This window comes from Podarcis muralis, chromosome 8, assembly GCF_964188315.1.
Source record: "Podarcis muralis chromosome 8, rPodMur119.hap1.1, whole genome shotgun sequence".
NCBI classification, from domain to species: domain Eukaryota; kingdom Metazoa; phylum Chordata; class Lepidosauria; order Squamata; family Lacertidae; genus Podarcis; species Podarcis muralis.
Window position 1 is genome coordinate 53775579 of NC_135662.1, and position 27562 is coordinate 53803140.

The window sequence follows — 27562 nt, forward strand, 5'->3', positions numbered from 1 at the left end:
TGTATCTTATCTAACTGCATGTTTGAAACTTTTCAAGTTTCAGTTTGAAATCTGCTCTGGGAATGCTCAACAAACCTGACTTCAAATCTTCAAATCTGAGGCACCCTCTTTAGCCGATTTGCGGTGGGCAGGGCAGGGGGAGGAGACAAAACAGAAGTCCTGGTGCTCAGATGAAACCTCACTGGGTAGCTTTAGATACAGCCCTTTGATTTTGTCTGAGCTCTAAGTACCCATCATAATGGATTTTCCTCTGCTTGATGGGACACAAACTCACATGTGGACTTTGAATTCACCCATCAACTGTGACTCTTACATTTAATAAATATGATTCCACAGTAAAACAAACAAACAAACAAACAAACAAACAAACATCACCTCATTCATATATATAACTTTTGAATCTGTTGCCTTCCATGGTTCTAGATTCAGGTAGGTAGCTGTGTTGGTCTGACGCAGTCAAAACATACTGTATATAAAAATAAAAAATTGTCCAGCAGCACCTTAGATACCAACTAAGTTTGTTCTTGGTATAAGCTTTCGTGTGCATTCCCATTGAGTCAATCACCCATCTCCTACTACCCTCCTGAGAAAAACCCCTCCCCACCCTCCCACTATATATAAGGGTCTGGTAACTTCTGTTTCAGTGTATCTGAAGAAGTGTGCATGCACACGAAAGCTTATACCAAGAACAAACCTAGTTGGTCTCTAAGGTGCTACTGGACAATTTTTTATTTTTTATATATATTTTGAATCTGTGATAGTCTTAAATACCCCAATACAAACTTCTGGAGTACTGAAATTTGTCCCATTCCTTGTCTTTCAGAGACAAGCTAGATTGCTGTATATGATTCAGGATATCTCCAACAATGTTTAGCTGAAGATTTTGTAGGCTCATGAACATGTGCTTTATGTTTCAAACATCAATTGTAACATTTTATAAGACTGTGTGCAAACAGGCATGAGAATGAATTAAACAACTTACCACAATTTGCTATCTTCTTTTGGGTTGACGTATCTTCTTTGATTCATGGTCTTCATTAGGCTATGCTGCTGTCTTACCCTGCAGTCCAGGAAAACGTTGGAAATAATTTCTCTGTCTCTAATCAATTAGGGGATAATTTGGTTCCTTTTTAAGAAGTATCCTTACTAGTGTGCCTTCACAGTGTCTTCAATGCTTGTCATGTTCCTCGGGGCTGTTTGAGATGTTAACATTTGTTTTGCAAGTTCTGATCAGATGGGTCAGGTTCTTGCTATTATTAGAGTGATAGCTTGGGCTCACCAAATAAAATACAAGGTTTGTGGCCTGTCCTTCATAGCAGTCTTCCATACCATGTCATGAAGTTGCAAGGACCAGAAATTGTATCTAGTGAAGCTGTAAAGCTTAAATATTAAAGATGTGCAAGGCTCATGTCATATTAGAAGGTGGACATTAGTGTTGTACCTTGACTTCCTGCATTACACTAATTCAAATATTTCCTAAAGAGACACTCTGTGAAATTAAAATGGAGATTACAAAGCTTATGGTTTTCAATATGTTAATGTAGTTGCAGTAAAGGCAATGCTATTGCCCATAACGTCTATTATATAACCTCTGTTGAGGATTTCTTCTATTTATCTCAACCCCTTGCCACCAAAACTTGTGCTGTGGAAAGAAAGGATAGTAAAGAGAGGTAGGCAGCAATAGGTTTTTTTTAGCACAATGGCATCTAAATCCTCTGGTTGCTGATGAATTCCAAGTTCTATCTTCCCCAACTATTGCCCATGTTGACTGGTTGTTTATGGGTGTTGGAGTCTATCAATGTCTGGAGGGCCACAGTTTCCCCACCTCAGAGATACACAAACTAAAATAGCAGTAAACCATAATGGAAGACTTAGGTCAGGCATCCCCAACCTTCAGCCCTCCAGCTGTTTCGGACTACAGTTCCCACCATCCCTGACCACTGGTCCTGTTAGCTAGGGATCATGGGAATTGTAGGCCAAAACATCTGGAGGGCCACAGGTTGGGGATGCCTAACTTAGGTTTTATAAAACTTGGTGCTTAGAGTTTTGATGCACTTTGGGCTCCACTCTTGATTCCCTTTAACAGCAGCAGGACATGCAGAAATGTAAGCAAGCAATGCTTTTACTATCACTTTCATCTTCCCTGCCAGAACCAGTTTCTCTGTAAAAAAAAATAAAAAATTAAATGTTTTTGATGTTGTAACCCACCCTGGAATAATAGGGTGAAGGGTAGAAGATAATAATAATAATAATAATAATAATAATAATAATAATAATAATAATAATGTTGATGTGTCAAGCTGCTGTAAATACACAAAAAGTAGGGCTAAATAAAAAGGTGAAAATTTTCTAGATACTTAATTTTACCCTTTTCATTTTCCATTGGTGAGCTGAAGAGGAGAGCTATTTGATCAAAGTTAAGGCTTAGCCAGCTTCTCCCAAAAAACCCCAGCAATAATAAATTAAAAGTGAAAAAGTGTCCTGCTCTTTGAGTCCATTATAATAATCACCATTTACTCAACTGCTTTGTTTATAAAGGCAGACATTAATAATGACTACTAAAATGCAGTTAGAGAGTTAAACAAATATGCCCACCCACCCCCAAAATGTTTTCTTAAAACTCTGCTCTTGAATTTCCCATATATTATTTGGATACCACATATTTGCAGAATATTCCATAAATATATGATATCTGCATATAGCACCCGATGATATTTGCTTTCAATATTTTGGTAGATGTTACTTGACAATAAATAAATAAATGATATTTAGCAATGGACTACATTTAGTGCCTGACAGCATTTTGTAATTATCATGCAGTAGTATGTAGAACATTATAGTTTATCAGAGTTCCTATCTGAAGCCTGTCAAACCACCAAGAGTTACCAACAAATCTAAACTTAATTGCTCCAGTATCAAATTCTGAGTTAAAATTACTCAGATGCGAGATGGCAAATATCATTTCAGTTCTATATGCCGTTGCCCCAGTTCATTTGGAAGTCTAATGTACACAATGAAGCAGTCTAGTTTGAGGGGGAATCACACCTAATTCTTAGTCTGGTCAGTGTGCACATAGCCCTGTACACAGCTGACATATCACCAATCAGCTGTTTGAGAGGAGAAGCATGAGGTATATTCAGTTGGAAAGCTCACTAGTGTTTGTAATATAAAGCCATTTTGAATACGTTGCTGAAAGCTTATTTGTTTCAGTAAAAGAAAAGAGTACTACAAAACTCAGTGTAAGAAATTATTATACATTGTTTTATGTATCTTTATATAAAAAGTTACAATTAGCAAGCATATGACACAAAGAAATGGATAGGAACAGCAGTAAGTATGGATGCATGCTTTTTACAATGTATCTCATCAAAGGGATTTTTGTTGTTGTTTGCCAACTCAAATATTCAGCAACATACATGCAAATCAGTTCCTCGTTGTTGAGTTCAGTCATATTGTTAGATTTATATATCCAACAAATATATCTACTGAAGTGATTGTGAATGGATAAATAGTACCTGATTTAATCATTTTATTCCTGAAACTGGGTTATCTTTTCTTTGTAACAAAACAGAACAAAATAAATATAAAGAAAGAAAGAAAACAGATGATGACAATAATAAGAATAAATGATAGCAATGATAGTAATAAGAGTCTTATTGCCATCCATTAATTTTACTCATTACTGACTGATGTGTGGGTTTTTTTCTCATGAAATTGGAATAGCTGGTCAGAGTCCAGAACATCTCTAGCTTGCAGTTCCAGGGTCGACATTTTCACAATTCACTGTAGTATATTCAAAAGCACCCAGGATCGCACTATTCCCAAGCAGTCTACATAATGAAAACAATGTACATATAACAAGTTCAATGTGAATAATTGTCTTTGACAGGACATATAATATACAAGTACACAATGAATGACATTATTTTGGTGCCTTTAATTCCCTTTCTTTTTCTATAAAACCAATTTGTACTCATGTAAGCCCCTTTCATACAAATGTCTGCATATTCCAAGTATTTGTGGTGGTGGTGGCGGTGAGAGGCTCACTGCACATGTAGAATATCCACACTTGGGCTGTTTGTAAACTGCTCTATATTGCCAAATAAATGTGCTCATAATTAAGATGAATGACTAGAATCTTGAAGACAGCTAGGCATATAAGTGCTTCATTGACTTCATTGTCCACAAGACTGCAGGCGGCCTGATTGTATGACCTGCTTTTAAATAGACAAAAGGGAAATGTTGTAGACAGAAATTTGGCACCAGGACACAAAGTCATTTAGGGTGTTGTTTTGGTATGCCAGTAATTGGAAAAAGTGTGATCGCAGTAGCACAACAGTAGTCTGACCTCCAAATTCCAAAGCACAGGTAAGTGATTGTGATCAGCAACTCGACTGGCTGGTAGGGCAGTGCAGAAGTTCTTCAGTTTCAAGTCAAAATAGATCTCAGACTAAACAACATGTAATTCCATCTGAGCCAAATTCCAGAATAAAAAAATTAGCTGTCAAATAGAACTATCTATAAGAAGGTAAGAAGAAATATTTGAATTTTTTTGGTGTGAATAAAAATATTTGACTCAAAGTGAGAATTCTGTCTCTCCACCACCACCACATTCACTCAAGGCCTGAAAATACTGGCTAAGTAATTTTTGTAGTCAAAATGTTTGTATGCATAAAGCAAAGAATGACTTATGACTTTCCCTTCTCCTGAAAAATCAAAAGCTTGTCTATCTTACTAATAGTTAAACATTTTGTTTCTATGTGTTTCACTACATAGAATACACATCCATCTGAAAAAAACACCCAAACTGCAGCTCAGATACTTATAGTGACTATTTGGTGCTCTTATGTGTGGGATAACCAGCCTCATATAATCAACATGCTTAAGTCTAATTAATATATGAAGGGGTTAATATCATAGAGTAAACCAGTGTTTCCCAACCTTTTTTGGGCAAAGGCACACTTGTTTCATGAAAAAAATCTCGAGGCACACCACCATTACAGCCCCGTGACGTCAGCGCGCAGCGTCACGCCGGGAGGGACGCACGAAAGTGTAAGTTTCAATTTTTCCCCTCCCCCTTGCCTTCCTTCTGTGCCAACCGCCAAAAAGCCAAGAAAAAAGCCAAGACTTTAGGGCAGCAGGTCGACACGGAAGAAGCTCCTACCTAAGGACAGGTGCGACGGCCGTGTCCTCTTCTGCCACACTTAGCAGCCCTGCCTCGCAGTCATGACTCCCACCCTGATTTCTCCCCGCAGGTCGAGCGGCACAGGCAGCCCAATGTGTCCAGCCCAGACACAAGCCCCGCTTCCCCACTCTAGATCCTGAATGCGACCAAGTGCTCTGGACTCCCGAGCAGGGTGGGAAAGAGGACTCGCATCTGGTAGCCTCCGGGCTCCTCGCCTGCTCGAGGGATGGCATTGCAGGCAAGCTGCCGGCCGTCGCCATCGCCGCCCCCTCATGCGAGTGGACCTGCCCGGAGTGGTGGGCCGGGGGAGGCTCGCTCTCTGTGGGGATGTGGCCCACATGCGCGGCCCCGCTTCCTCCTGCCCAGGGCTGAGCTCCTTACCCGCGATCTCGGTCTCGCGCACGCGGATCCCACTTATTCCGAAGCTCGCGCCACTAGCCGGGGCTCTCACACCGTGCCAGGGCGAGGCGGCGCGGCCCACTGACGTCATCGCGGCTCGCCGCCGCCCTCGACTTCCCTGTTCCCTCCCCTCCCTCGGGTCGCCGTGGTTACCGAGGACTGCAAGCTGCTCGGGCGAGCGTGGGGCATTAAGTGGGAGAAGGAAAATTAAAATTAAAACTCGCCTGAAGGCCGCCTCTCCGGATATCTTTCGAATTTTTAAATTTTTCCCGCGGCACACCAGGCAACGTCTCGCGGCACACTAGTGTGCCGCGGAACACCGGTTGGGAAACACTGGAGTAAACTGTCCTGCCAGACTCAGCTATATCCACTTCCCTTACCTTGGGAGGAAATGGGTAATCAAGCCTATTATTCAACCCCCAGTCTACCTGAGAAGTTCGGGGTGTAAAGAGGTTTCAGCTGGTGGCTCCAGCTCACACTACATGGCTTTCATGAGCCACTCTTGAGTTCCTATACCAATAATTTAGGAACTTTCACCACTCTATAACTAAGTCAGGTGTTACTGCCTGTGCAACTTTTTCTGAATGCTATATGGAAAAGAATATGAATCTGACCTTTGGAGAGTTTGCAAGTAAACCATTTTTAACTTACCAAGCGTGGTTATTTTCAGTGCTAGGGAAGAGGGAAACTTTGGAACTCACTTTAAAGGGCATATTTTAAAGGTCTAATAGTCTATAATTCCATTCTTCACTTTGCTGTATGTTTTGTGATTTTTAAACCTCTGCTGGGGTTCTCTCACCAAGGAATACTTGCCCAAACTTGAATCCTGGCATCTAGGAATTATCCTTTTATGCCTATTTTTCTTCCCCATGCACCAACATTAAGTTTCCTTTCAATGAGAGGAAAGGTCAGTGTGCTCAACAGGAATAAACATGGGGAGTTTTCCCTAGCATAAAAGTTGTTGTTTTTGTGTCAGTCCACACCTACAACAGAATAATATGAAGCCTTAGGTTGTGGCAGTAATAGTTTTGTATAGAAAACTGTCAGCTAGATGCTGACTGTAGAGATATTAAGGGGGAAACAAAAAAATAAAATCATGTGTCCAAACCCTCCAGAAAACTGTAATTAGTGCTAGCAAAATGAAAATGCACATCAATATAAAAGGAACAAGTAGATTAAATTCTTACAAGCTGTTAACCAAGCCCTTTTCCAACATCATAAATTCTAAATGACAATACAGTGAGATAGCAGATGTCTTCATATCTTAATTTAACTAAGCATTTAAGTGGCATCAAACAAACAGCCTGATTCACAGCTGTTGGCAGCGGAGTGTGACCTGGTACCAGTGCTGCTCTCACAGCAGGGACAAAGCACTGTGCATGATCCCCAGCTGGGAGTTACAAATTTATCCCCTGGCACTTCCTCTCTGGTTGGTTATTCAAGGTAGAAAATTGTTGTTTAGACTGGAGATCAAGTGCAAATTTTGCTGCTTCCTACATATTCCCAATAGCTGGGGGCCATGCATACAGCATATCCAAAACAGCAATGCAGGGAAGAGACAATTCAGGGTATTAGCCAGTTGGTGAGACAGCCAGTGTGGTGAAATGCATAGAGCACTGAGCTTGAAATGGAAATACTCTGGTTTAAATCCACACTCAGTCCATGAAATTTGCTAGCCAGTCCTGAGTAGGACATCACCGGTCTTATTTCCTCATGGGGATGTTATGAGGATAAAATTCTTCATACATTGCTCAGGAAGCAATGGGTACAACTAGGGTAGATATGCTGACGGATCTAAATTCAGAGCTCCCTAAATTTAGAACTCCCACAGCGTGGATCAGGCTGGAAGTTATTACCTATTGAAACACTTTACACAATCATTTTCTTAAATAAAGGGGGATGTTCATGCCAAACACTTGTTTAGAATTCAAGCTTGAGATGCAGATTATACTTCGCAAGGATGGTCTAATGCAACTGAGGGTACCAATTTAATTTATTGTATGCATTGTTTAAGTTATAGCAGCTTCCTGCCTATAATTTTAAATTCTTTGTATGCCGAAAGCTTAGCACCATTTTCAAGCAAAGCAAAAGAAAATGAAGGAAAAAACAACAACCCCCCACACAGGCACACACACACACACACAGGCACACACACAGAGCAAATGATATACAACTACTAGACATTTTCAAAGAAAACAAATGGAATGCAAGAGATGATGAATTGGGAACTATATATTTGTTCACTTACCTTCAGTTTGCCTTTTACACCCTAGTTGTGTTGTACTCAGATTCATGTTTGTTTAGAGACCCAATGAGGCAGAACCTGGAATGTTATGGCTATTTCATTCAACATAATAATGTTTGCATAGAAAAAAAAGAAATATATGCATATACATTCTTAAATGAAGAATACTTTACAAACCCTGATCAAATTGATCCAAGACACTTAAAACTGGCATGCAGATTGACAAAAGTAATGCTCTCATAAACAAGGTCAACCCTCAAAGTGCCCCATCAACTCATCCCATTTCAAGTTGGCAGGGCTGAAGTTGACAAGATGCTTTGAGGTTTTCGGATACCCCATGGCCTAGACGTACAAAATGAAACATTGTGGAGCACATGAACAGAACATTAAAACACAGAGAAATAAAGCATGCATATGAAACACAAATCTATTTTTAAAAAGTTCTGGCTGTTTCCAAATAAGTTGTAACATAAGTATTTCTCTTTTTGCATTTACTTGCAAATTTCTAATCATTCTTATTTACAAGCATTCAAGGTGCAATACACAGTATAAGAATCTCCGTGCTAGTCATTAAAACAGAAATCATGCCAGACTTGAATCAGAAAACTCTTCTCCACTACATTTTTTCCCATAAGCAAATCTAAAAGAATATCAAGCTGAAGCGATAAAAATATCCTGTGGTCTAAATGCCAAATAAATATGACAAGCAGTGGTACTATGGTCAGCTACAAAAATTGTACTGTAATACTTTGAAATATTGTCATTTATTACATAGAAAACCATGTTTCATGGAAAAGGAGTTTCTCCTCATCAAACTATCCAATTCAGGTTTTCTTGAATATAACTGAAAAACTGTAGTGGTTAGTGTTGTATTAGGAACTGAGAGACTAGGGTTCAAATTCCCACACAGCCATGAAACTGACTGGGTGACCTTGTACTAGTCACTAACTTTCATCCTAACCTACCTCACAGGATTATTGTGAGGATAAAATGGGGGGGGGGGGGGGAGAGAGACTTTTGTACACCACCTTGAGCTCCTTGAAGAAAAGATAGGATACAAATTCAGTAAGAAATAAACAAAAGTAATCATGTGCATACTGATTTTTCAAAAGAAATCCCAACTAATTTTAGCTAAGAAAAAGTCTTTGGTATGGTCAAAGTACCTGCATTTTCTTATAGTTTTGTATTTAAATAAAATTAAAACACGAATAAATATTGACATCAGTATGGAGATTGAGCTATTTTTCATGAGCTGAAAGAAGGGGCAGAAACAGATGGCCAAACTGTGTGACCTGAGAGATCCATAATTAGGAGAAGGCTTAACCCTTTCCTCCCTTTCCCCCCACTCAAGTGGCAGCTATTAGATCTGGATGTGGAGAGAAGAATACAGGTGCCCCCCATTCCTGTCATCACAGAGCTCATAGCTGCTTTAGGATGGGAGGGAAAGGTCATCAGGAAAAGATGAAGGAAGGAAAGGAGTAAACTTCCTTTCCTGGATTGCCACTTCCCTGGTTGTCAAACCAGAAGTGTGGGGCTGCTGATTAGGAAAACAAAACAAAGCAAAAGCTAATGGCTGAATCCAGTGCTGAGTACAATGGGACTTCCCCATCCTTTCCTCTCCCTGTGGACCCTCAAAACCTGCTCTGGAGTGTCCCCAATCCATTCGGAGGAGATTTTGAGGGTGTAGCGGACAGGAGAGAAAATTTTCATAGCAGAAGCCTCATGTGCTAGCAGAACAGCAGCACTAGGTGTAATCCCAAAGCTGCAGCTGCATAGGCAATCCTTCACGTGGGTTTCCTGTTTCACATCTAATTTGGCCCAGAAGTGAAAACAAGCAGAGCGAGAAAGAGTCCAAGAAGTACATTCACACAGCATGTTTTGATCTGGTTCTCAACTATGGCTGCAAAGGGGTTCCCATGCAAAACTGTCATGGATCAGAGTGACAGCCGCTAGTCGGTGTCTTAGGATATAAACGTTTGCCAGGACAGCTTTGGATTCTCTGCCTTTGCTGTTTCCATGCAGTGTTTGCATGATAACTCCCAGCACTCCTTTTAGAGCAATTGCTACGGATAAGCTCATCACAAGCTATGTGAATGGATCTTAGAAAGTAAAAGGAAGTAAAGAACCGATATAAATTAGAGAAATAAAGAGGGAAGAGTTAGGCTTGAACCCAGTCCTCATACAATAGTCTTCATCAAAAATCTATTGATACTGACCGCTGGACAGCTTTATCATGTCTGGATAGCCTGTGACTCGTGGTTGGTACCTCTTCGATTTCATCTATCTCGCACGCATCTGCAGCATCTTGTGAGTAGCTATGCTTCATTACGAGGATATTTCTTCTGTTCATGGGCTGTATGAGAGGCTTTACAGGCTGGGGTTGAATTTCTGTCAAGATAGGCGTATCTCTTGTGCTGAGGTTACTACGGCTGCCCTTAGTGCTAGATAACTGTGATCCACAGTGGTGGTCATGAATGCATTTTGAAGATGATCTCCGCAGTTTATGATAATTTTCAAAGTCATCTGCAACGTCTGCAAGGTCCGCTGAAGCTCCTGTCCCTCTAAGAGTGCATAACTCATAGTGAGGAGGCTCAAACACCTCCTGGAATACTGTTTGATCAAAGTCTGCTTTCCTCTGGACATATTTTTTACGAGGCTGCTTGATCTGTACTATAACAGAGATAATGATAAGGAGGACCACAATACAAGAGGTCACCCCAATTATTGTCCCACTGGTATTGGTAAGCTGGTCCAGTATGTTGGCTTTTCTTTTTTCTGTTTGATGGGGAAACATAAAAATAAAGAAAGAAAGAATTAATATTCTTTGTAAATAAACAAATAGTTACCACATTGTTTTTGGCAATTATCACCATATTCTTTGTAAGCTAATTTAAGAATGGCTAACTGGAACAGAAAGTTGAATAGGCGGGACAATCCTTTATCTTGATGGTGAGGTGATTCACAGTGCCAAATTCCTTCATGCAGTTGGAAAATTGATCTACCTCTATAGCGGGATTCACATGAAACCATGCAGTCACAGGAAGGAACCTTTTGATTTTTCTATCTCAAGTATTTCCGCCCTGCTTTTCTCTACCAAAATGTTCAAAGGACCTAACAAAAATAACTAAGGGTGCTTCCAGACAAGTGTTTTTTGGAGAGTGTGGGTGGATTTGGTGTTTTCCAAGCATGGAAATTTCTTGCAGCGTCCAAATGATGCTGTCATCAAAATTTCAGCAAGTATCCTCCCGATTTAATCCAGATTTACCCTTTCCATTGAGAATCTAAGAAGTTTTTTTTTAAAAAAAGCCATCTCAGTGATCCATTTACACTATTAAGCCCCTGTCTGGAAGCACCCTATGTTTGACAATATAATCTGGTTATAGCTGTAACTTTGCTGCCTAGCGTGAATTGCTTATTAGCGATATTCTTGGATGCATGATGACAACCTTCAGTATGCGAACTAGCAGCTTAAAGGTAATTTAAATAGGAATGCTTCCTTAACCTTGAAAACCATCTCAGCTACTAACATTGATATATATGAAATCACTGGTATTAGTTAACACTCACCTGTCTCAGGTGGAAAAGCAAGAATTATTACAAATAAGATTTCAAGTAAAGGGGGTGGGGAATCTTTTACTATGAGCCGTTGCATACCTTTTTGTTATATCATACATTCCAAGCTTCATAAATATAGCTCTTCATAGCATCACTGCTCTAGACCCAAAGGATAATCTTCACAGGCTTCTTGTCTCAGCCTGTTCATTCTGGTAGCATAAATTGCACTTGCTCTGCTCCACTGGCTATGTGATTATCACTATATGCTGAACTGTCTTCCAAATACTGCCAAGTTTTATTATAAGAAAAACAGAGGTTTTGTCCACAAAACTGAGAAGTCTACTAGACTGAATGACTCATTGACACATTTCTGTTGAAACTACCGTTGCAGGTGCCTCTCAATGGGAGGAGGAACCACTGGTGTGAAGATATGGGGAGCACTAGGAGTGCAGTCCAAGAGGAATGCTGGCCAGGAAAAAGCAGTGAACTTTCAAGTCTACCTCATAGCTCTATGTGAGAGGTTGAACCCAGAGACTATAACTAGTGTAAGTCTTCCTTAAAAGGGCATTTTTGTGGGGTGGGGGACAGGACCATATAGGGAAGACTTGAGCAGGAGCCTAACTCAGTTCAGCTCAGTCACGTGACCTGGCTGAAAAGGTAGTGCAAGTCAAACTACTGTATATTTTAAAGGCTTGTTTTCCTTCCAGCTTGGGCTGGCTCTGCTGTCAATATCTTTGCTCCAGAACAGGGTTTGGATCTGGTCCAACTTTACATTGGCTCAACTTGTGCCAGCTTGCTTTATGCCAGCTTCTTGTGCTCCCTAAGCTACAGTTTCCAATTGATAGCGAAATTTCTTCCCTGAATCAGGGTCATGTATTGACCAATCTTAATCAATGACTGGATTTAAATCAAATGTAAGTCACATCCCATGAATGACATAACAGCTCTCTCTATATATATATTTTTTAAATTCCCGGCAAAGGAATATATTTTTTGCCCAGAAGGTTTGCCCAGAAGGTTGAATGCTATGTTTAAGATCAATTCTTTGCACAGCAAACTAAAATGGTGAAGGATTTCTATTCATTCAGAGTGATATCATATACCATTAAAAATGTTTTCAATTTAGAATAAGTAGCAATGCTTAAAGTGACAGGATGCTTTCTTCTCCCTGCAGGAAGGAAAAAAATCAATATTTGGCCCTTACTATAATTTATTTATTACTAGAATGCCTAAGGAAAATGAGTCAATGCAACCCTAAGTTCTGTGAACAGAGATAAATCAAGTCTCTTAATGTGCTTAGCATATTAGAAAACAAAACACACAGAAACAAGTAGAAAAGTATGTGGAAATTAAATTACTTCCTTGGGTAAAGTTAAGGCGCAAACTGATAGGAGATGCAGAAGGATAGGAGATGAGGGTGCAGAGTAGGTTTACAGCTAGCTCTTTAGAAAAATTGTGAAGCATTCCTGAATGGTCTTTAAACAACGGAAACTGAAAGGTTTATCAGGAGCTCTGTGATAATTTGAACATAGGCATTGGTGTGTTTATCTGTGGTCCCTGCCTCTGTTGCATTTTTTTACTTATTTGACTATGCACTTTTATATCCTATTGTGATTTTAAATTGTTGTAAGATGTCCTGAACCGTGCAAAGGCACTATGAAGACAGGACTGAAAAACTTACCTACATACACTTTGGCTTAGCAGACAGTAAGAACAGTATGCCACGAAACCCTTTTCATTGAAGGAAGCCATTTTAACAGCCAGGTATGCGATTCCCTGTTTGATCTGTCCTTTATATCCCTACTCACACTCAGTGAAAATATCAGGCTAGCAGACATTTATCTCCATGTACAGACTAAATGCTTGGAGATGGATAAATGCTTGGAGATGGTTTCCCCAGCCACTCTGGGTGGCTTCCAACAAAAGATTAAAAATGCATTAAAACATCAGTCATTAAAAACTTCCCTAAACAGGGCTGCCTTCAGATGTCTTCTAAATGTCAGATAGTTGTTTATTTCTTTGACAACTGATGGGAGGGCATTCCATGGGAGGCCCATGCCTACTGATCCTGCCAAATATCATGTTCCTGATTCTAACAACTATGCATGTGGCACTATGTCTGAAAAGACGTAGGCTTTCACATGTCCGGGACCTGCACACAATGAGTTCCTAATCACACCTGACTGCTAATTCCTCCTAAACCCAGTCCTAAGAGCTACCAGTTACAGAGCGAATATATCTGAAGGGGAAATAAAAACAGGATACAGAGTTCATACATTCCCTAATGGGGTAGTTAACCTCTCCACCTCCGTACTATACTTCCTAATTAAAGAAGAAATAAGCTGGTGATGTTTGCCACTTTTCAAGAACAAGGCATTCATTTACACAGCATTTCATGGCATGCTGTGAATATGTTTCAACTTTTAATTCAGCTTGATATCCCTAGGAGACATGGCTCTGAAATGAAATGCATTTTTAGAGCAAATATTGATAGCTGCTGACTTGCTGGCAGGCACCCTTTACTTGTGATCAGCATGATATTTGGAAATGTATCTCCATGACACAGTAGGCTGCTGCTGCTATTGCTGCAGCTACAGATTAGTTTCAGGGTCTTAGAACCATTTCATGAAGGATTGGTAACATCATCAGCACCACTTTTCAAAAGGTGAAGGCAATTTATGCAACAAGTCTGTTTAGTCCATGTCACGTGTGAATTGTGTGGAGGTGTTCTACGTATTGAAAGGGACAGATACCATGGACTCAGCTACATTAGGAAGAAAAAGCATTTTATATGCGTTATTACACTGTGACACCAGATGGCACTGTGAAGTCCCATCTTTCTCCAACGTGATTTCCCACTTTGATGTTTACAACACGTTTTTCTGAAACACTTTTTTGATGTATCTAGGTCTAGCCCATGATAGGAAATGTGTATCTGAAATACATGAACTCATTCAGACAGAATGGAAAGAAGATGCATGAAGCATATAATTGTGCATCTTTTCTGTCACTACTGTGTTAAAGCTTCCCCGTTGCTCTACATTTATCAAATCCTTGTTCTGGCTTTGTTCTATATAGCTATACAATCTTTATATATCAACTGTTTACCTGCATCCCATCTCTATCATGAGTTTATTGGAAGGACACATTTAATAGTGGCATACATTCATCACAGTCAACTTCCACTTGATAGCAAAGAAAACATGGCACTAATGAGCATAAAGTAGCATCTTTCTAATTCCATGTCCCTATACTTATGCATTACCTTTGCAGTGGTTTTCATCCCATGGATACACACAGTTCTGGAGTCCATTGCAGACCAATGTATTATTAATACACATGTTACTATGGCAAAAGAATGTGTTGGCTTCACAGGGGGCTAAAAAAAAGGAAGAAAAAAACGCATCAGTAGGACTCATAGAGTATTTCCAGCCTCCCTTTCAATACCAATAAAGATGTCATATAATCCAATACGCCGTAAAGCAGAACCTGGATTTTCCAACTCTTTTTAAAAGGTGTTTAGCCCATGTAATTGTAAATAGAGGCTTGAAAGTGTGTAGACAATTCTAGTGTAATCCCACAAAACATAAAGGGTCCTAAATAGAGAGAGAGTTCAAATATAGTGGCTTCACTCTGTCCTCTGTAACTCTTTACAAGTCAAGTCCTTTATTATGGTCATAGACCAGCATAAGCAAAACATCTACATAATAAGCTCTGTACCATGATTAGCAGAAACAGAAAAATATGAAAAAACAAGTACTGCAGATTTACTTACTTTGTATCATTTATATAGGCTTCAGAATTTCTCAGCACAAAATTCATTTCATAATATATAATTCATGGCCCTAACAACTCACATTAAATGCCAAAATGAATTGCAAAGGTTCACCACTTCTTAAATTGTAATTCTTATAATGGCCAGCTGGCATTATGAATATGTGTGTATGGGAGAGAAGGGGTAATAATAAGGCTTTTCTGGAATTCAAAGCAGTAAGTTTCGCCACTGACCTCAGTAGGATGCAATGCTTGTAGGAGAAAATTGGGGTCAATGAACTAACAGAGTTGAATAGCTCGTCATAAGGAGTCCTTTAGTGGCATGTTCAAGCACATATATTTTATAATAAGTACAGCTACAATAAATGTTTGCCCTTCTGATATTGCAGGAACAAAGATTTTCACAGTCCCTGAGCAGAAGGCAAAGCATAGTTGCCTAAGGCTCACAAACTGGTAGAATCAAGTTGCTAATATTACTAAAGCCCCAAGATGAAAGTGTTACTGGAGGCCATATACTTCATTTCAGTTTTCACAGGGAAATCCAATGTCCTCAATGAGAATTTTACAACCCAGTGGAGATTGTTCAGCAATAGAAAGTTCCCAGATCTAAGTTAAGGTTATACCTTCAGAATGACAATCCATTTTTCTCCTCACAGAGTTAGATTGTACAGTAATACTGGCTATCATTTCCACAGGCAGCACAAGGACAAATAATTAGAATCTTTTTTTAAAAAAAAAGTAATTGAATGCTTTTATCCAAAATTTGAGATGCAGTTATCCAACCAACCAATGCTTACAAAAATTCCTATATTGGTGGGAAATGTGCATAAGATTAATATATTCGTGGCAGGAATATTGGGGGGGGGGGAAATGCATTATATTAAGAGAAATTGTTTGCAAATATGTGCACACTAGTCAAAACTGCATCTGAAAGGGTTTATTAGAAGAAATTCACACTACAATGCAGAAAATTAATGAAGTTTTTAAAATTCATCATCACCACCACCACCACAAATTCCTGCAGAAAAGTGGAGAACTGAATTTAAGATTGGAAAAATGAGAAACTGAAATAATTTTTAAAAAGTTTTTCCATTCTCAACTAAGACCAAACCCCTACTTTCATCTATTTGCTCTTGGGACTAAATTTACTTGTGATGATGTACAACAAAGATATTGGGACCATAATCAGTATAATGCTTTCATGTTTTGTGAAATTGCTCACATTTTGCACCATTCCTCAATGTTAATTAAATTTATGTACCATGTGATTGTAGATAATGTATAGTTCAGGCAAATCATTTTTTTATTGGACAGAGAAAGCTTCTGCAATAAATTATGGCATGATCATGCAGTTCCTGTGCATAAGTAGCTTCAATTTTGTTTTATCTACTTATAAAATAAATTTGCCATAGTTTACATTGTTCAATTGTGTACTTTAATATGGTTTGCTTATTTGCTTTGTGAGCTGGCTAGAGAACCTCCATTATGGAACATATATGCAGTTGTAATAAACAAACTAAATAGAAATAAATAATGGGAAGGATGCTGAAAAGGCAATTCCTTTTTTCCAATTCCTGAATTTTGATTCGGCATTGGAGTTATTAGGAAAGGAATTTAGGTATCATTATAGAGAATGAAGTTTTTTTCTAAATAAAAGCTAAAGAGTGGAAGCTTTTCAATTAGGTGATAAAGGCAAGCAAATGGGAATTAGAGGGTTATGTTCAGAGGCGGGATAGCTTTGATTAGCAGATGTTGGCTACAAACCACAGATGATGGTTTGTGAGTTTCCCAGGGGCTTCTTGCTCAACACTACTAGAGAGAAAAGAGTAGATTAGACATTACTGCGGTTTAATCCAGTACAGTAGTTCTTATTATGTTCTGTTGCAAACATCAGACACAAGGTGGCAAACTTACTCTAGAGGATCCAAAATTGTAATTTAGCCCTTAGGATACGAATTAATCTGATCATCCCGTTGAAAGAAAAACAGCAGCCTTTGCCCACAGCTGTTTCTTTTTAAATCTCTCCCTATGGACAGTGATTAAAAATATGAGTGGTGCTCCAGGTCTGGATCCTGTTAACCACTGCTTAGCCACCTTGATGACCTATTTGTGTTTTTCCCCATCAGTCACAAATACATTGTTGAGATCAGTTTCACACACACAATTTTTATTACTGCTAACTTCCACTTTAAAAAACAAAACATTTACCTTTCAATTTTTAAATTTCCCTCCTCATTTTTTCTCCACAGTATACCATTCAAAAGCCTAATATTTTCACTCAGTTACTATTACTCTGAACAACAGCACTGCATAATAGTGTTACTGTCCCTGTTAGAAGGTAGCTATGCACAATTACAATTTCACCCCCTAACCAAGTCCTTGCTAATCACCCTATCACTCTCCTTCCCCAGGAAACATACAAGTCACAAAACTAGGAGGACTTTGCATGCATTATTCAACTTCACTTGGAAGTCCTTCAGGCTTCTCTCAAGGTGCAGCCATGATTTTCAAACTGGTCCAGCAACAAGTATTGCCTCAGGTTCCCAACAACCAGCTGCACAGAGCCTTGCTCACTACTTGACACATGTCCTTCAGCTCTTTGCCCCAGTTTTATCAGATCCTATGTTGGATCTTCAGCTTCCCTTCAGCTATCAACCTCTACTCTTTCTCCTGATTCCCTTGAGGCTTCTGCCTAAGTCCTTCAGTATTCCACACTAATAAACTTCAGCTTCAAAGCTGCTACTCTTTCTAACCAGTACTGAAACTGGCCTTTTATTTACACCAGCCAGTTCCCTCAACACAATCACTACCATTTGGGTGAAATCTCACTGTCTTATCAGACTATATTTATGAGCCTATAAAAGGAGGTAAAATGTATACTAAATGACAAATTAACATTGACCACCCTTTTGATATATTTGATTCTGAAGTTAAAATCAAAGACCTCTTCAATCATAGCTATCCCCTTGTTAACACGAGGCTACAGTGGCAGTCTAACTGACATTTTACTGCCCGCTAGTCTATCTTTGCCACAATGGTGTTGTTCAGACATTACAGTAAGCTTAACTATAGTTTACTGGAACTAGAAAATGAACTCATGCTCACTTTGCTACTCCCTGGTCCACTGGGCTCACTGTGGCACAACACCTAAGCCATGAGTTTAGTGTTACATGTGAATGCAACCACTAGCTCCTATCAGGGACAAAAGTCAGTTTAATGCACATTTAACTAGTTACAAACAGCATCTTGTTTGAACTGGTATAATATTCATATGCTAAGTGTTACCTCATAAACATTATTATGTATATAATAACAATACAGAAGGGGTAGGGAAATAGATTATACTGGGTTGATAGATGTAGATTCTTGGAATTAGTACATTAGCCTAACATATTGCATTTTGGTTCCTTCATGATACACATTCAGAAGAGCCAACATTAAAGTTAATGCATTCTCATTAACACCAATTTCAAAGCAGCCTCTATTGGTCACTGTTTCAAAAGGCTACCAAAATAGGCAATAAATCTCACATTTGATTTTTTTTATTATTATTACCTTCATAATAATAATACTGGTTTTGTGTCTTGCAGCTAATTATTTCCAATCTTATGTAGGCTGCATAAGAGTAAATTCTGTTGGGTTCAATAGAATTTACTTCCAACTTATCTGTTCAGAATGAGAGTGTGAGCCTCTCAAAGCATGATCTTCAAATTGTTCTAGATCACAGTTGATCAACACAATGCAACAAAATATTCTTGTTGCTGATATTAGTATTATATATATATATACCAGCTACCATGGTCAGTGGAGCAATGGGGAAGTGAATGGCTGCTCTCCTGTCCTTAAAACACAGCGTGTTGCTGGCACTTACCGGAGGGAGAGAGGAGAGGCATGGGGAGCTCAGCACTGAGTGAGGGCATAATGGCAAGTGCACCAAATTGGCTCCAATGTGCTCCACTGCACAGTGCCAAGCTCCCCATGCCTTGCACCTCTCTGTCCAGGAAGCACCAGCAGCACCCTGTGTTTGAAAGCATGGAGAATAGTGGAGTTCCACCTCCAGTGCTCCACCCACTGCTACTGTATACCACTTACAATAAATCAAAGATTTAAAATACCCCACATTTAAAATGTACAATGAAACAAGCCCATTAAAAAGCATAAAAATCAAACACTTAAAAAGTAATTAAAACAGTTGGGTCAAGAAACTGAAGGGACTGCTTGCCTTAATGGTTATGTGCCTTTCAAAAGCCAGGAGAATGCCAATATGGATGAACCCTTTAATGTCTCAGCAGAGAGGGCATTTCACAACACTGGCACCACCAGCCTGCCTCCATGTTGCCACAAACAGATAACTATCAGGGCACAGCAAAACTAAGTGGGCCTCACTTAATGCAGTGGAAAGGGAAAGGGAATTTTTTCAGGTAACATGATGTTATGAAGCCAACACTGGAAATGTAGGGGAAGAGTAGGGGAATGGTGGTAGGTGGCAGTGGCAGAACTTGGGGTCTCAAATTTCAGTGATGTCTTGTGCAATGCCAATATACACCTTCCATTGTATATTGTTGAAGCACCCCCTGCAGCATCCCCAGGGCTCTGCACCAAGTGCAACCAAACCAGTAGCAGTCTCCTAAATCCACCTCTGTAGGTGGTTGACTATTTATGGAATAAAGAGCAGCTACAGGTGAAGAGATGTCTCGTTTCTCCTCCATAACATGAATACCTGTATCTTTTATACTCCCTTGATTGTTATCTACGCCACATTCTTTAACGAAGATTCTGGTTGGTTCTTATAATTTGACTTGGAGAGAATAACAATCATCAAAAGTATCAAACAGAGTAATGGGAGGTTCAGATTTAGGTCATCCTTATAGGGGTGCTAGGGCTTATACTTTTATACATTTCCTTCCTAGCATGTAGTCATTTATACTTGTCTTCCTTGAATTATTATTTCATTTTCTGCCCAGCCTTCTAATTTATCTAGGTGCTTTTGAATTTCAATCTTGTTCCCTGTGCAGAAGAAATCTTTTCATAGAACGGAATAATGTTATAAAATGTAAGTTAATGCAGTGAAATTCCAATTTAATAAAGGTGTTTCCTGGAACCTATTCAATTCATATAGTACAATACAGCAAACAATGAACTGTAATTCTGTTTTCAGAAGTTATATCGAAGCCTAATCAAAATCAGCATTATATCTGCACGAAGTCACTCTTTGAAGAGCATGCCCTACTGCAACTTTCCCCAAACTGGTGCTCCAGTTGGTTGGGGCCGATGGAAGCTCTAGTCCAAAATATATGGGAGGGGCACTATACAGGGAAAGGGTGCCCAAATACTGATTTCTGAGTTTCTAACATATGTCCTCCTCACTACAATAATTCACTACCAAATATTTGTTCAATTAGCATGCATAAAATACATTGTTGAATTTGATCCAAAATTGGATCAAGATACATCTTGCAAGATCAGAACGGCACTTCTGCTCCAGTTTCTCTGCTCCAGTGCAGCTCCCCATGCCCCATCGCCCACTTTTCCAGCAGTTCCCTTGACCCTTGGGAATGTTTTTTGACAATGCAGGAAAATGAAGTGGACAGAGGAGCCAGGAAAGTCCACTGCACAAGTCCACTGGAGTTTCCCTCTCTTTCTATTTCTGGTTTCAGCCCTATGAGTATGTAATAGTCTTCAAATATTTGCAGGGCTTTATTTCTGACAACTCACCAAATACATGAGCAAACAAAGAACTTCCTCCCAAACTGCTGGACCAAGACAGATTGGCAGTAAATCAGACTGCCACAGAAAGTGCTGGTTTTGTTAGAGGCTTTTAAGCACATAGCCACCTATCAGGGATACAGTAGTGGTGGATTTCCTGCACCAGCAATTGGTTGGACTAAATGACTTCAAATGTGACCTCATAATTTGAATGGACTTCAAATTTCCTTTCTCTCTTTCTCACAAATAGTTTATGTGTGAAAATGGTGATGTCCTTGAGATGGTATTCTTAGAATAAATTAGTGTTAATTGTACTCATGGAGTTGCTGCTTTAGCAATGAATGCTCTGGATGACCCTTTCCACAATATGATCATAACGGAAGAACTCATGCTGCTGGAGAATAAAGGTAAAGGGACCCCTGACCATTAGGTCCAGTTGTGACCGACTCTGGGGTTGCGGCACTCATCTCGCTTTATTGGCCGAGGGAGCCGGCGTACAGCTTCCAGGTCATGTGGCCAGCATGACTAAGCCCCTTCTTGCGAACCAGAGCAGCACACGGAAACATCATTTACCTTCCCGCCAGAGTGGTGCCTATTTATCTACTTGCACTTTGATGGGCTTTCGAACTGCTAGGGAGCTCACCCCGTTGCGGGGATTCGAACTGCCAACCTTCTGATTGGCAAGTCCTAGGCTCTGTGGTTTAACCCACAGCACCACCCGCTGGAGAATAAAAGGGGTATAAAAGAGTTCTAGAGCCATATAAAACAAGAACCCTCAATAGTTCATAGTAGGAACTTGATCAAATTCCTTCTTGGGATTTCACATTATGCAGATGATGATATGCACATGAGTTGTGCTACGCATTTTCCTTCCACACTTCTGTGGTCCCTGTGTGAACTGGAAGCTCAGGCATCTTTCTCCATGCAAGAGATTAACAAGTTCCTCTTCCTATGATATTACAGAAGGATGCAAATAAAGTATACCTGAAGAGGCTCTGAAACATTCTTGGTTCCTGGTAATTATCTCATTTTGATGTGCTCAGCTTAAAAAAGATCATTATTATTTTGTTTTTCCTTTAACATCAAGAACAAGAATTAATGGCATCCTCTGTTTATGAAGTTGCTTCTTCCAAAATGAAACAAAGGACACAGAAGCTAACCATTTCCAAGTTCAGCATGCATTGGATTTTCTTAGTGATAGCAAAACTATGAGAACTTAAGAGTTACGCCAATATATATATATATATATATATATATATATATATATATATGGCTGAAGAAATTAGGCTTCCAGATAAGAGTGAGCTTAAGGCAATCCTTCTAAGTGGCAAGAAGGTCAAATACTGTTCGAATGATAGGTATCAAGAGACTGACTACTGCTAACCAGCTGTCAAAGGTAATAGAATGGATGTCTGTTCTGTGGTGCTAATAAAGGGATTTCCTCTGATCCCCATGCCACCAATGTAATAATTTTCCTTTATATTTAAGTGTAGGTGTTTGTGCTCAGAAGTTAAGCTCTTTGGGGGAGCTGTGGATGTAGCATGTCTGTCATTATTCAGAATGAAAAACAGACAAAGGGAAGAAGAAAGTGGGGGGGGTGGAAACAACTATAATATTTTTGAGAACAATTTCAAAGTGTCATAATTTAAAGAGGCATGTCACCTCATTCCTCTTCTCTTTACTTCTCATAGGTTTCAATCAGGAATGTGGGTGGCACTGTGGTCTAAACCACTGAGCCTCTTGGGGTTGCCTATCAGAAGGTTGGTGGTTCGAATCCACGCAACAGGGTGAGCTCACTTTGCTCTGTCCCAGCTTCTGTCAACATAGCAGTTCGAAAGCATGCCAGTGAAAGTTGATAAATAGGTACCACTGCAGCAGGAAGGTAAATGGTGTTTCCATGCACTCTGGCACTCGTCACAGTCCTCCATGTGCCAGCAGCAGTTTAGTCATGCTGGCCACATGACCTGGAAAGCTGTCTGTGGACAAATGTCGGCTCCCTTGGCCTGAAGCAAGATGGGCATCGCACCCCATAGTTGCCTTTGACTGGACTTAACCATCCAGGGGTCCTTTACCTTTTTACCTTTTACCATAGGTTTTGATTTCAGGTAGTGGGAACAAATGTTTCAAATAATGCATCAAAGTTTTTCACATGTAAAACTTCCTAAGTGCATGGAAATGGTAAGTTTAGTTAAATGGATTAGATAGCGCTTGGAACATTAAACCTGGGGACAGAAACTGATGTTATGTAGTATCATCAACAGGAGCTATATGAGTGAAGTGTGCATCCTCTGGCAATGCTTCCTTTATAATGTATGAAGGGAGAATTCATATACCCCACTTCACCCTCTTGCTTTGTTTACCAATCAGCCTGATGGAGAATTTAAGAGAACTTGTAAGCTTGCACCCTATTTTGTGACATTCTGGTTGGCCTAACAAAGATACTGCCCTACTTTGGATTTTGGAATGTTTCTTATGCCTCATCATAGCTATCTTTACTTTTTGTGTGTGACATTTACGTATTGTGTTAAAGGGTGCAGTTGGTTGGAGCCAGATTTGATATAACCAGTGCTTTTTTTTTCTAAAAAAAGAAATGTTTAGGGGTACTCTCATTTTCCTACTCATATTGAAATACTGTCCCTCAATGGGGCCAAACTTAGATACACAAAATATTTAGGGGTATGCGTACCCCCGCGTACCCGCATAAAAAACCCCCACTGGATATAGCCGATAATACTTGTGAAATATGGACTGATGATGGGGCTCTGGCCCAATTACAAAACCATTTTATCCTTTAACACTCATTTGCAGACACTTATCAAAGCAGATATTCCTTATTACCATTACCATTCACAAATGTCAACAGCAGTTCAAAAATACAGGCATTCATCCACAGCCACAGATGTCCATTCAGACAGGTGTGCACCCTTCCCAATATGACATCACCTGCAAATATATTCCTGGCCACTGCCTACGTCCCATTCCTCAATACTTGTGTCCTTCCATACTGCTTCAGTGTTGCTTCATATACATGAAAGTTGAAGGAGGAAATGACCACAGAGGCTTTTCTTTTTCCATGGAAAAAGGGGAAGTTCTAGAGTCCTACACTATGCACTGATGATGTCTTCCTCCATTTAGTGATCAGCAGAAATACTGAGAAACAAAAAGGAAGGAGGATATGAATTCTAAAACCATCTGAGCTGACATATATCCTTTAGGTTTTAGGTTCCCCCCCCTTTCTTTTTTCTTTAAATATTTATAGCCAACCCTACGTTTATACAGACACCAGAGTGGAGTTCAGAGCATCAGATAAGCGTCATATGATGACCAACTATTAAATAAAGAAAGAAAAATGAAGGCAGTTAAAGCAGCACCATGAGCTAAACTATCACCAACTTAAAAACCCTTTGAATGCACAGGAAAACCCATTTTAACTTGGTGTCAAAATGATAACAATATCAGCAGCAGTCATACTCCTAAGGGAGCTACTGTGACTGGAGCGTTTTTATCCCTTCTCCTCGCATGGCATCCCACCCACAAACAAACCCTGCTGCTAGCAACACTTTAGTGAGTATTTTTGAGTCCTGATTCCACTTTTGGTAAACAGTTCTTCAGGCCATTTGGATAACAAATGTTACACTGAGCGTTAAAGAGTATCTGGGGCTTATTTCTCCAGATGTAACTACAGTTTTGGGGTGTTACTAAAAGAAAGAGTGTTAAATGTGTTTTGAAATAGCAGCTAAGACAGCCTTCCCCTGCCATCCTGCTCCCTCTGCGTCTATCTGAGCTCTATCAAACTGCAACAGTTAATGAAGACAATTGATAGAACAGTGAAATGCCATCTGCCACTACTGTTGCTCTGAATGGTCCAAACCTTCTCTCTCTCTCTCTCTCCTGAAGTCCCCTGAAGAATGGTGTGTGCCTACAGAAGCAGAAATTCCCACACTTTGGCTCTCATTAATACAGCAAGCCTCCCTGGTGGCATATCAGTCATCTGCTTTATTTTCTAGCACACATCATTTGCAATTAATATTCAGTACAACTGACACAGAAACAACTAATGGTGTCATTAAGTCCTTCAGACCAGATCTGCCAAAATACACATACAGATTTCACTGTGGTCAGAGGAAACTGAATGCTGTGGGTTTATCACAAAGCACAGTCAAGCAGGTAACAATATGGCTCCATAATACAAGTGACTTGTAAACCTTTGCTAAGATGGTCATATGCCCTGAAAAGAGCATGTGCCTACTGGACTAGTAACCAGCAAAATAATACATAATACATGGTGACAAGTATTTATATAAAGAAAACGTTATTTGTTTCAAAATATACAGCTGAGGTGGGAGCAATCCCTTAGAGGGTCTCTCAAGAGCAGAAAACAAGAAGATTCCTGTGCTCCTTTTTTGAAATTGAAAGCCTTGTAAAAATATTCTCACTTACATCCCAAGCATGAATTGGTGACCGTGTGCTTACGCTTCAGTTTTTCATAAGTACTGAATCCCCCAGTGCCGTCAGGGTTGTTTCTAAGGTAACAGAATATGATGCCTTTGATTTAAATGAATCAGATTCTGGATATTCAGGATTGCTTCAATCACAGAAATAAACAAACAGCAATGGCGTCAGAGTAATACAGAGTATTATTTCTGAAGCCAGCTTGATTTATGAATAGCAGCTTAAATTACTTTTCAATCTGCACCACACAGGAACAGGAAGAAACACAATTCCTGTGCAACAGGATGCATCAGATTCAAAAATAAATAAATATCCAGTCCAAATTTAGTGAATATGATGCTCTAAAACAGGTATCTTCAGAGACTTGCTCTCAGTCACATACAAAATGCCAGAGAAGATTTCATGTCAAATGATTATGCATTTATTTAAACACAGGTAAGCTTCATGCTAGTCAGTTTGCTGGTATTTGCACCTTGGGAACAGTGGCGTAGCGTGGGGGGTGCAGGGGGTGCCGGCCGCACCGGGCGCAACATCTGGGGTTATGGCAAATCCACAGGTTAGGGGGCGCAAATCCACGGGTTAGGGGGCGCAAATCCACGGGTTAGGGGGCGCAAATTACTTGCCTTGCCCCGGGTGCTGACAACCCACGCTACACCACTGCTTGGGAATACCACTTCTCATTCAGAGAACCCTCAGTTGGATAAATATTGATTCAAAATACTAACATCATTTTGCATGGGACTCCCCTTCCCAAGGAACCAAATCATATTATTTGTTCACAACTGCGTCAATATCTTTTGCTAAATAACTGCATCCTTTCAGTCTCATTTACAATAATTATTTAAAGTTGAATTGCTTCATTCCAGACATGGCAACTCTTTCCCTTTGGTTATTTGACTTCTAACTGCCTGAAGACAGTTTTTCCTAAGTTTGAACAGTATGTGGATTTCCCCACTAGAGGAAAGAATATTTTGGATCATGTGTATTCCAATCCAAGCAGGCATACAGGGCAATTTCCCTCCCCCACGTAGGTTCATCTGACCATTCTTCACTTTTGTATGTCTGAAGTATATCCCCCTTAGGAGAAGAATTCAGGCAGTTATAAAAACAGTTAGAATCTGGCCAGAGGGCGCTTTCAGTCAGCTCCAGGATTGTTTTGAAAGTACTGATCGGAGCATGTTTGAACACCAAGATCTGCACAGATGCACAGAGACTGTACTTTCTTATATTAAAGTGTGCACCGATAATGTAACAATGGAGAGGTGCATTAGAATCTATGGGAACTGCAAACCCTGGATGACTGCTGAAGTAAGGTCACTCCTGAAAGCTCGGGATACTGACTTCAAGGCAGGGAACATAGATATATACAGTGGGCAAGAACAAAGCTCAGGAAAGGCATTAAGGCAGCAAAACAACGATATAAGCTTAAGGCGGAGAACTGCCTAGCTGATAAGAACACGAAACAAGTGTGGCAGGGACTGCAGCATCTAACCAACTACGAGGGCAATACGAGGAACATGGTTAAGGCTGATGATTTGTTGGCAGAGCAGCTGAACATCTTCTTCGCCCACTATGAGGTAAAAAGATCAGGTATCATAGCTCCTGCCTGCCAGCCTACAAAATCTCAGCCCCTTATTCTATATGACCATCAAGTGAAAGCTGCATTGAGGGCGGTGAATCCCAGTAAAGCTGCTGGTCCAGATAGGGTGCTGGGGATAGCGGTAAAAAACTGTGCCGATCAACTAGCAGGGGTCCTGACAAGGATTTTTAACATCTCTCTGCAAACGGCTTGTGTTCCATCATGTTTGAAAGCAGCCAAAGAAAACAGCAACTAACTGCCTAAAGGACCACAGACCTATTGCATTAACATCTTTAGTGATGAAATGCTTCAAGAGATTGGTCCTTCAAAACCTTAGGACATGTTTTCCTCCAGATTTTGATAAACATCAGTTCGCCCATAGGAGAAATAGGTCAACAGATGATACCATAGCTACAGCCTTTCACCTTGCAGCAAGTCATCTGGAGAGACCGGGGAATTACGGTATGTTAGAATGTTGTTTATTGATTATAGCTTGGCTTTTAACGCCATCCTTCCGGACATTCTTATCAAAAAGCTGATGGAACTAGACCTTTCTTCTACCATCTGTGAATGGATTAAAGACTTTCTGAGGGATCGGACACAAACAGTTAGGATTGGGCCTGCTACATCTACCTCCCTGAAGCACAGCACTGGCACCCCACAGGGA

At 39.9% G+C, this 27562-nt stretch overlaps 1 protein-coding gene across 1 annotated transcript in view; it reads right to left on the reverse strand.

Annotated features, from left to right (window-relative positions):
- Window positions 1-3234: 3234 nt before the first annotated feature.
- The window catches only part of NETO1 (neuropilin and tolloid like 1), a 101959-nt gene continuing 77631 nt past the window's right edge, over window positions 3235-27562 (reverse strand). Inside the window, exons 8-11 of the mRNA XM_077933195.1 lie at window positions 14650-14763; window positions 10046-10604; window positions 7833-7907; window positions 3235-3830 (exon numbers count right to left, since the gene is read on the reverse strand). Of these exons, the coding sequence (XP_077789321.1) occupies window positions 7847-7907; window positions 10046-10604; window positions 14650-14763 (734 nt within the window). The 3' untranslated portion in view covers window positions 3235-3830; window positions 7833-7846. The remainder of the gene's footprint in view (window positions 3831-7832; window positions 7908-10045; window positions 10605-14649; window positions 14764-27562) is intronic.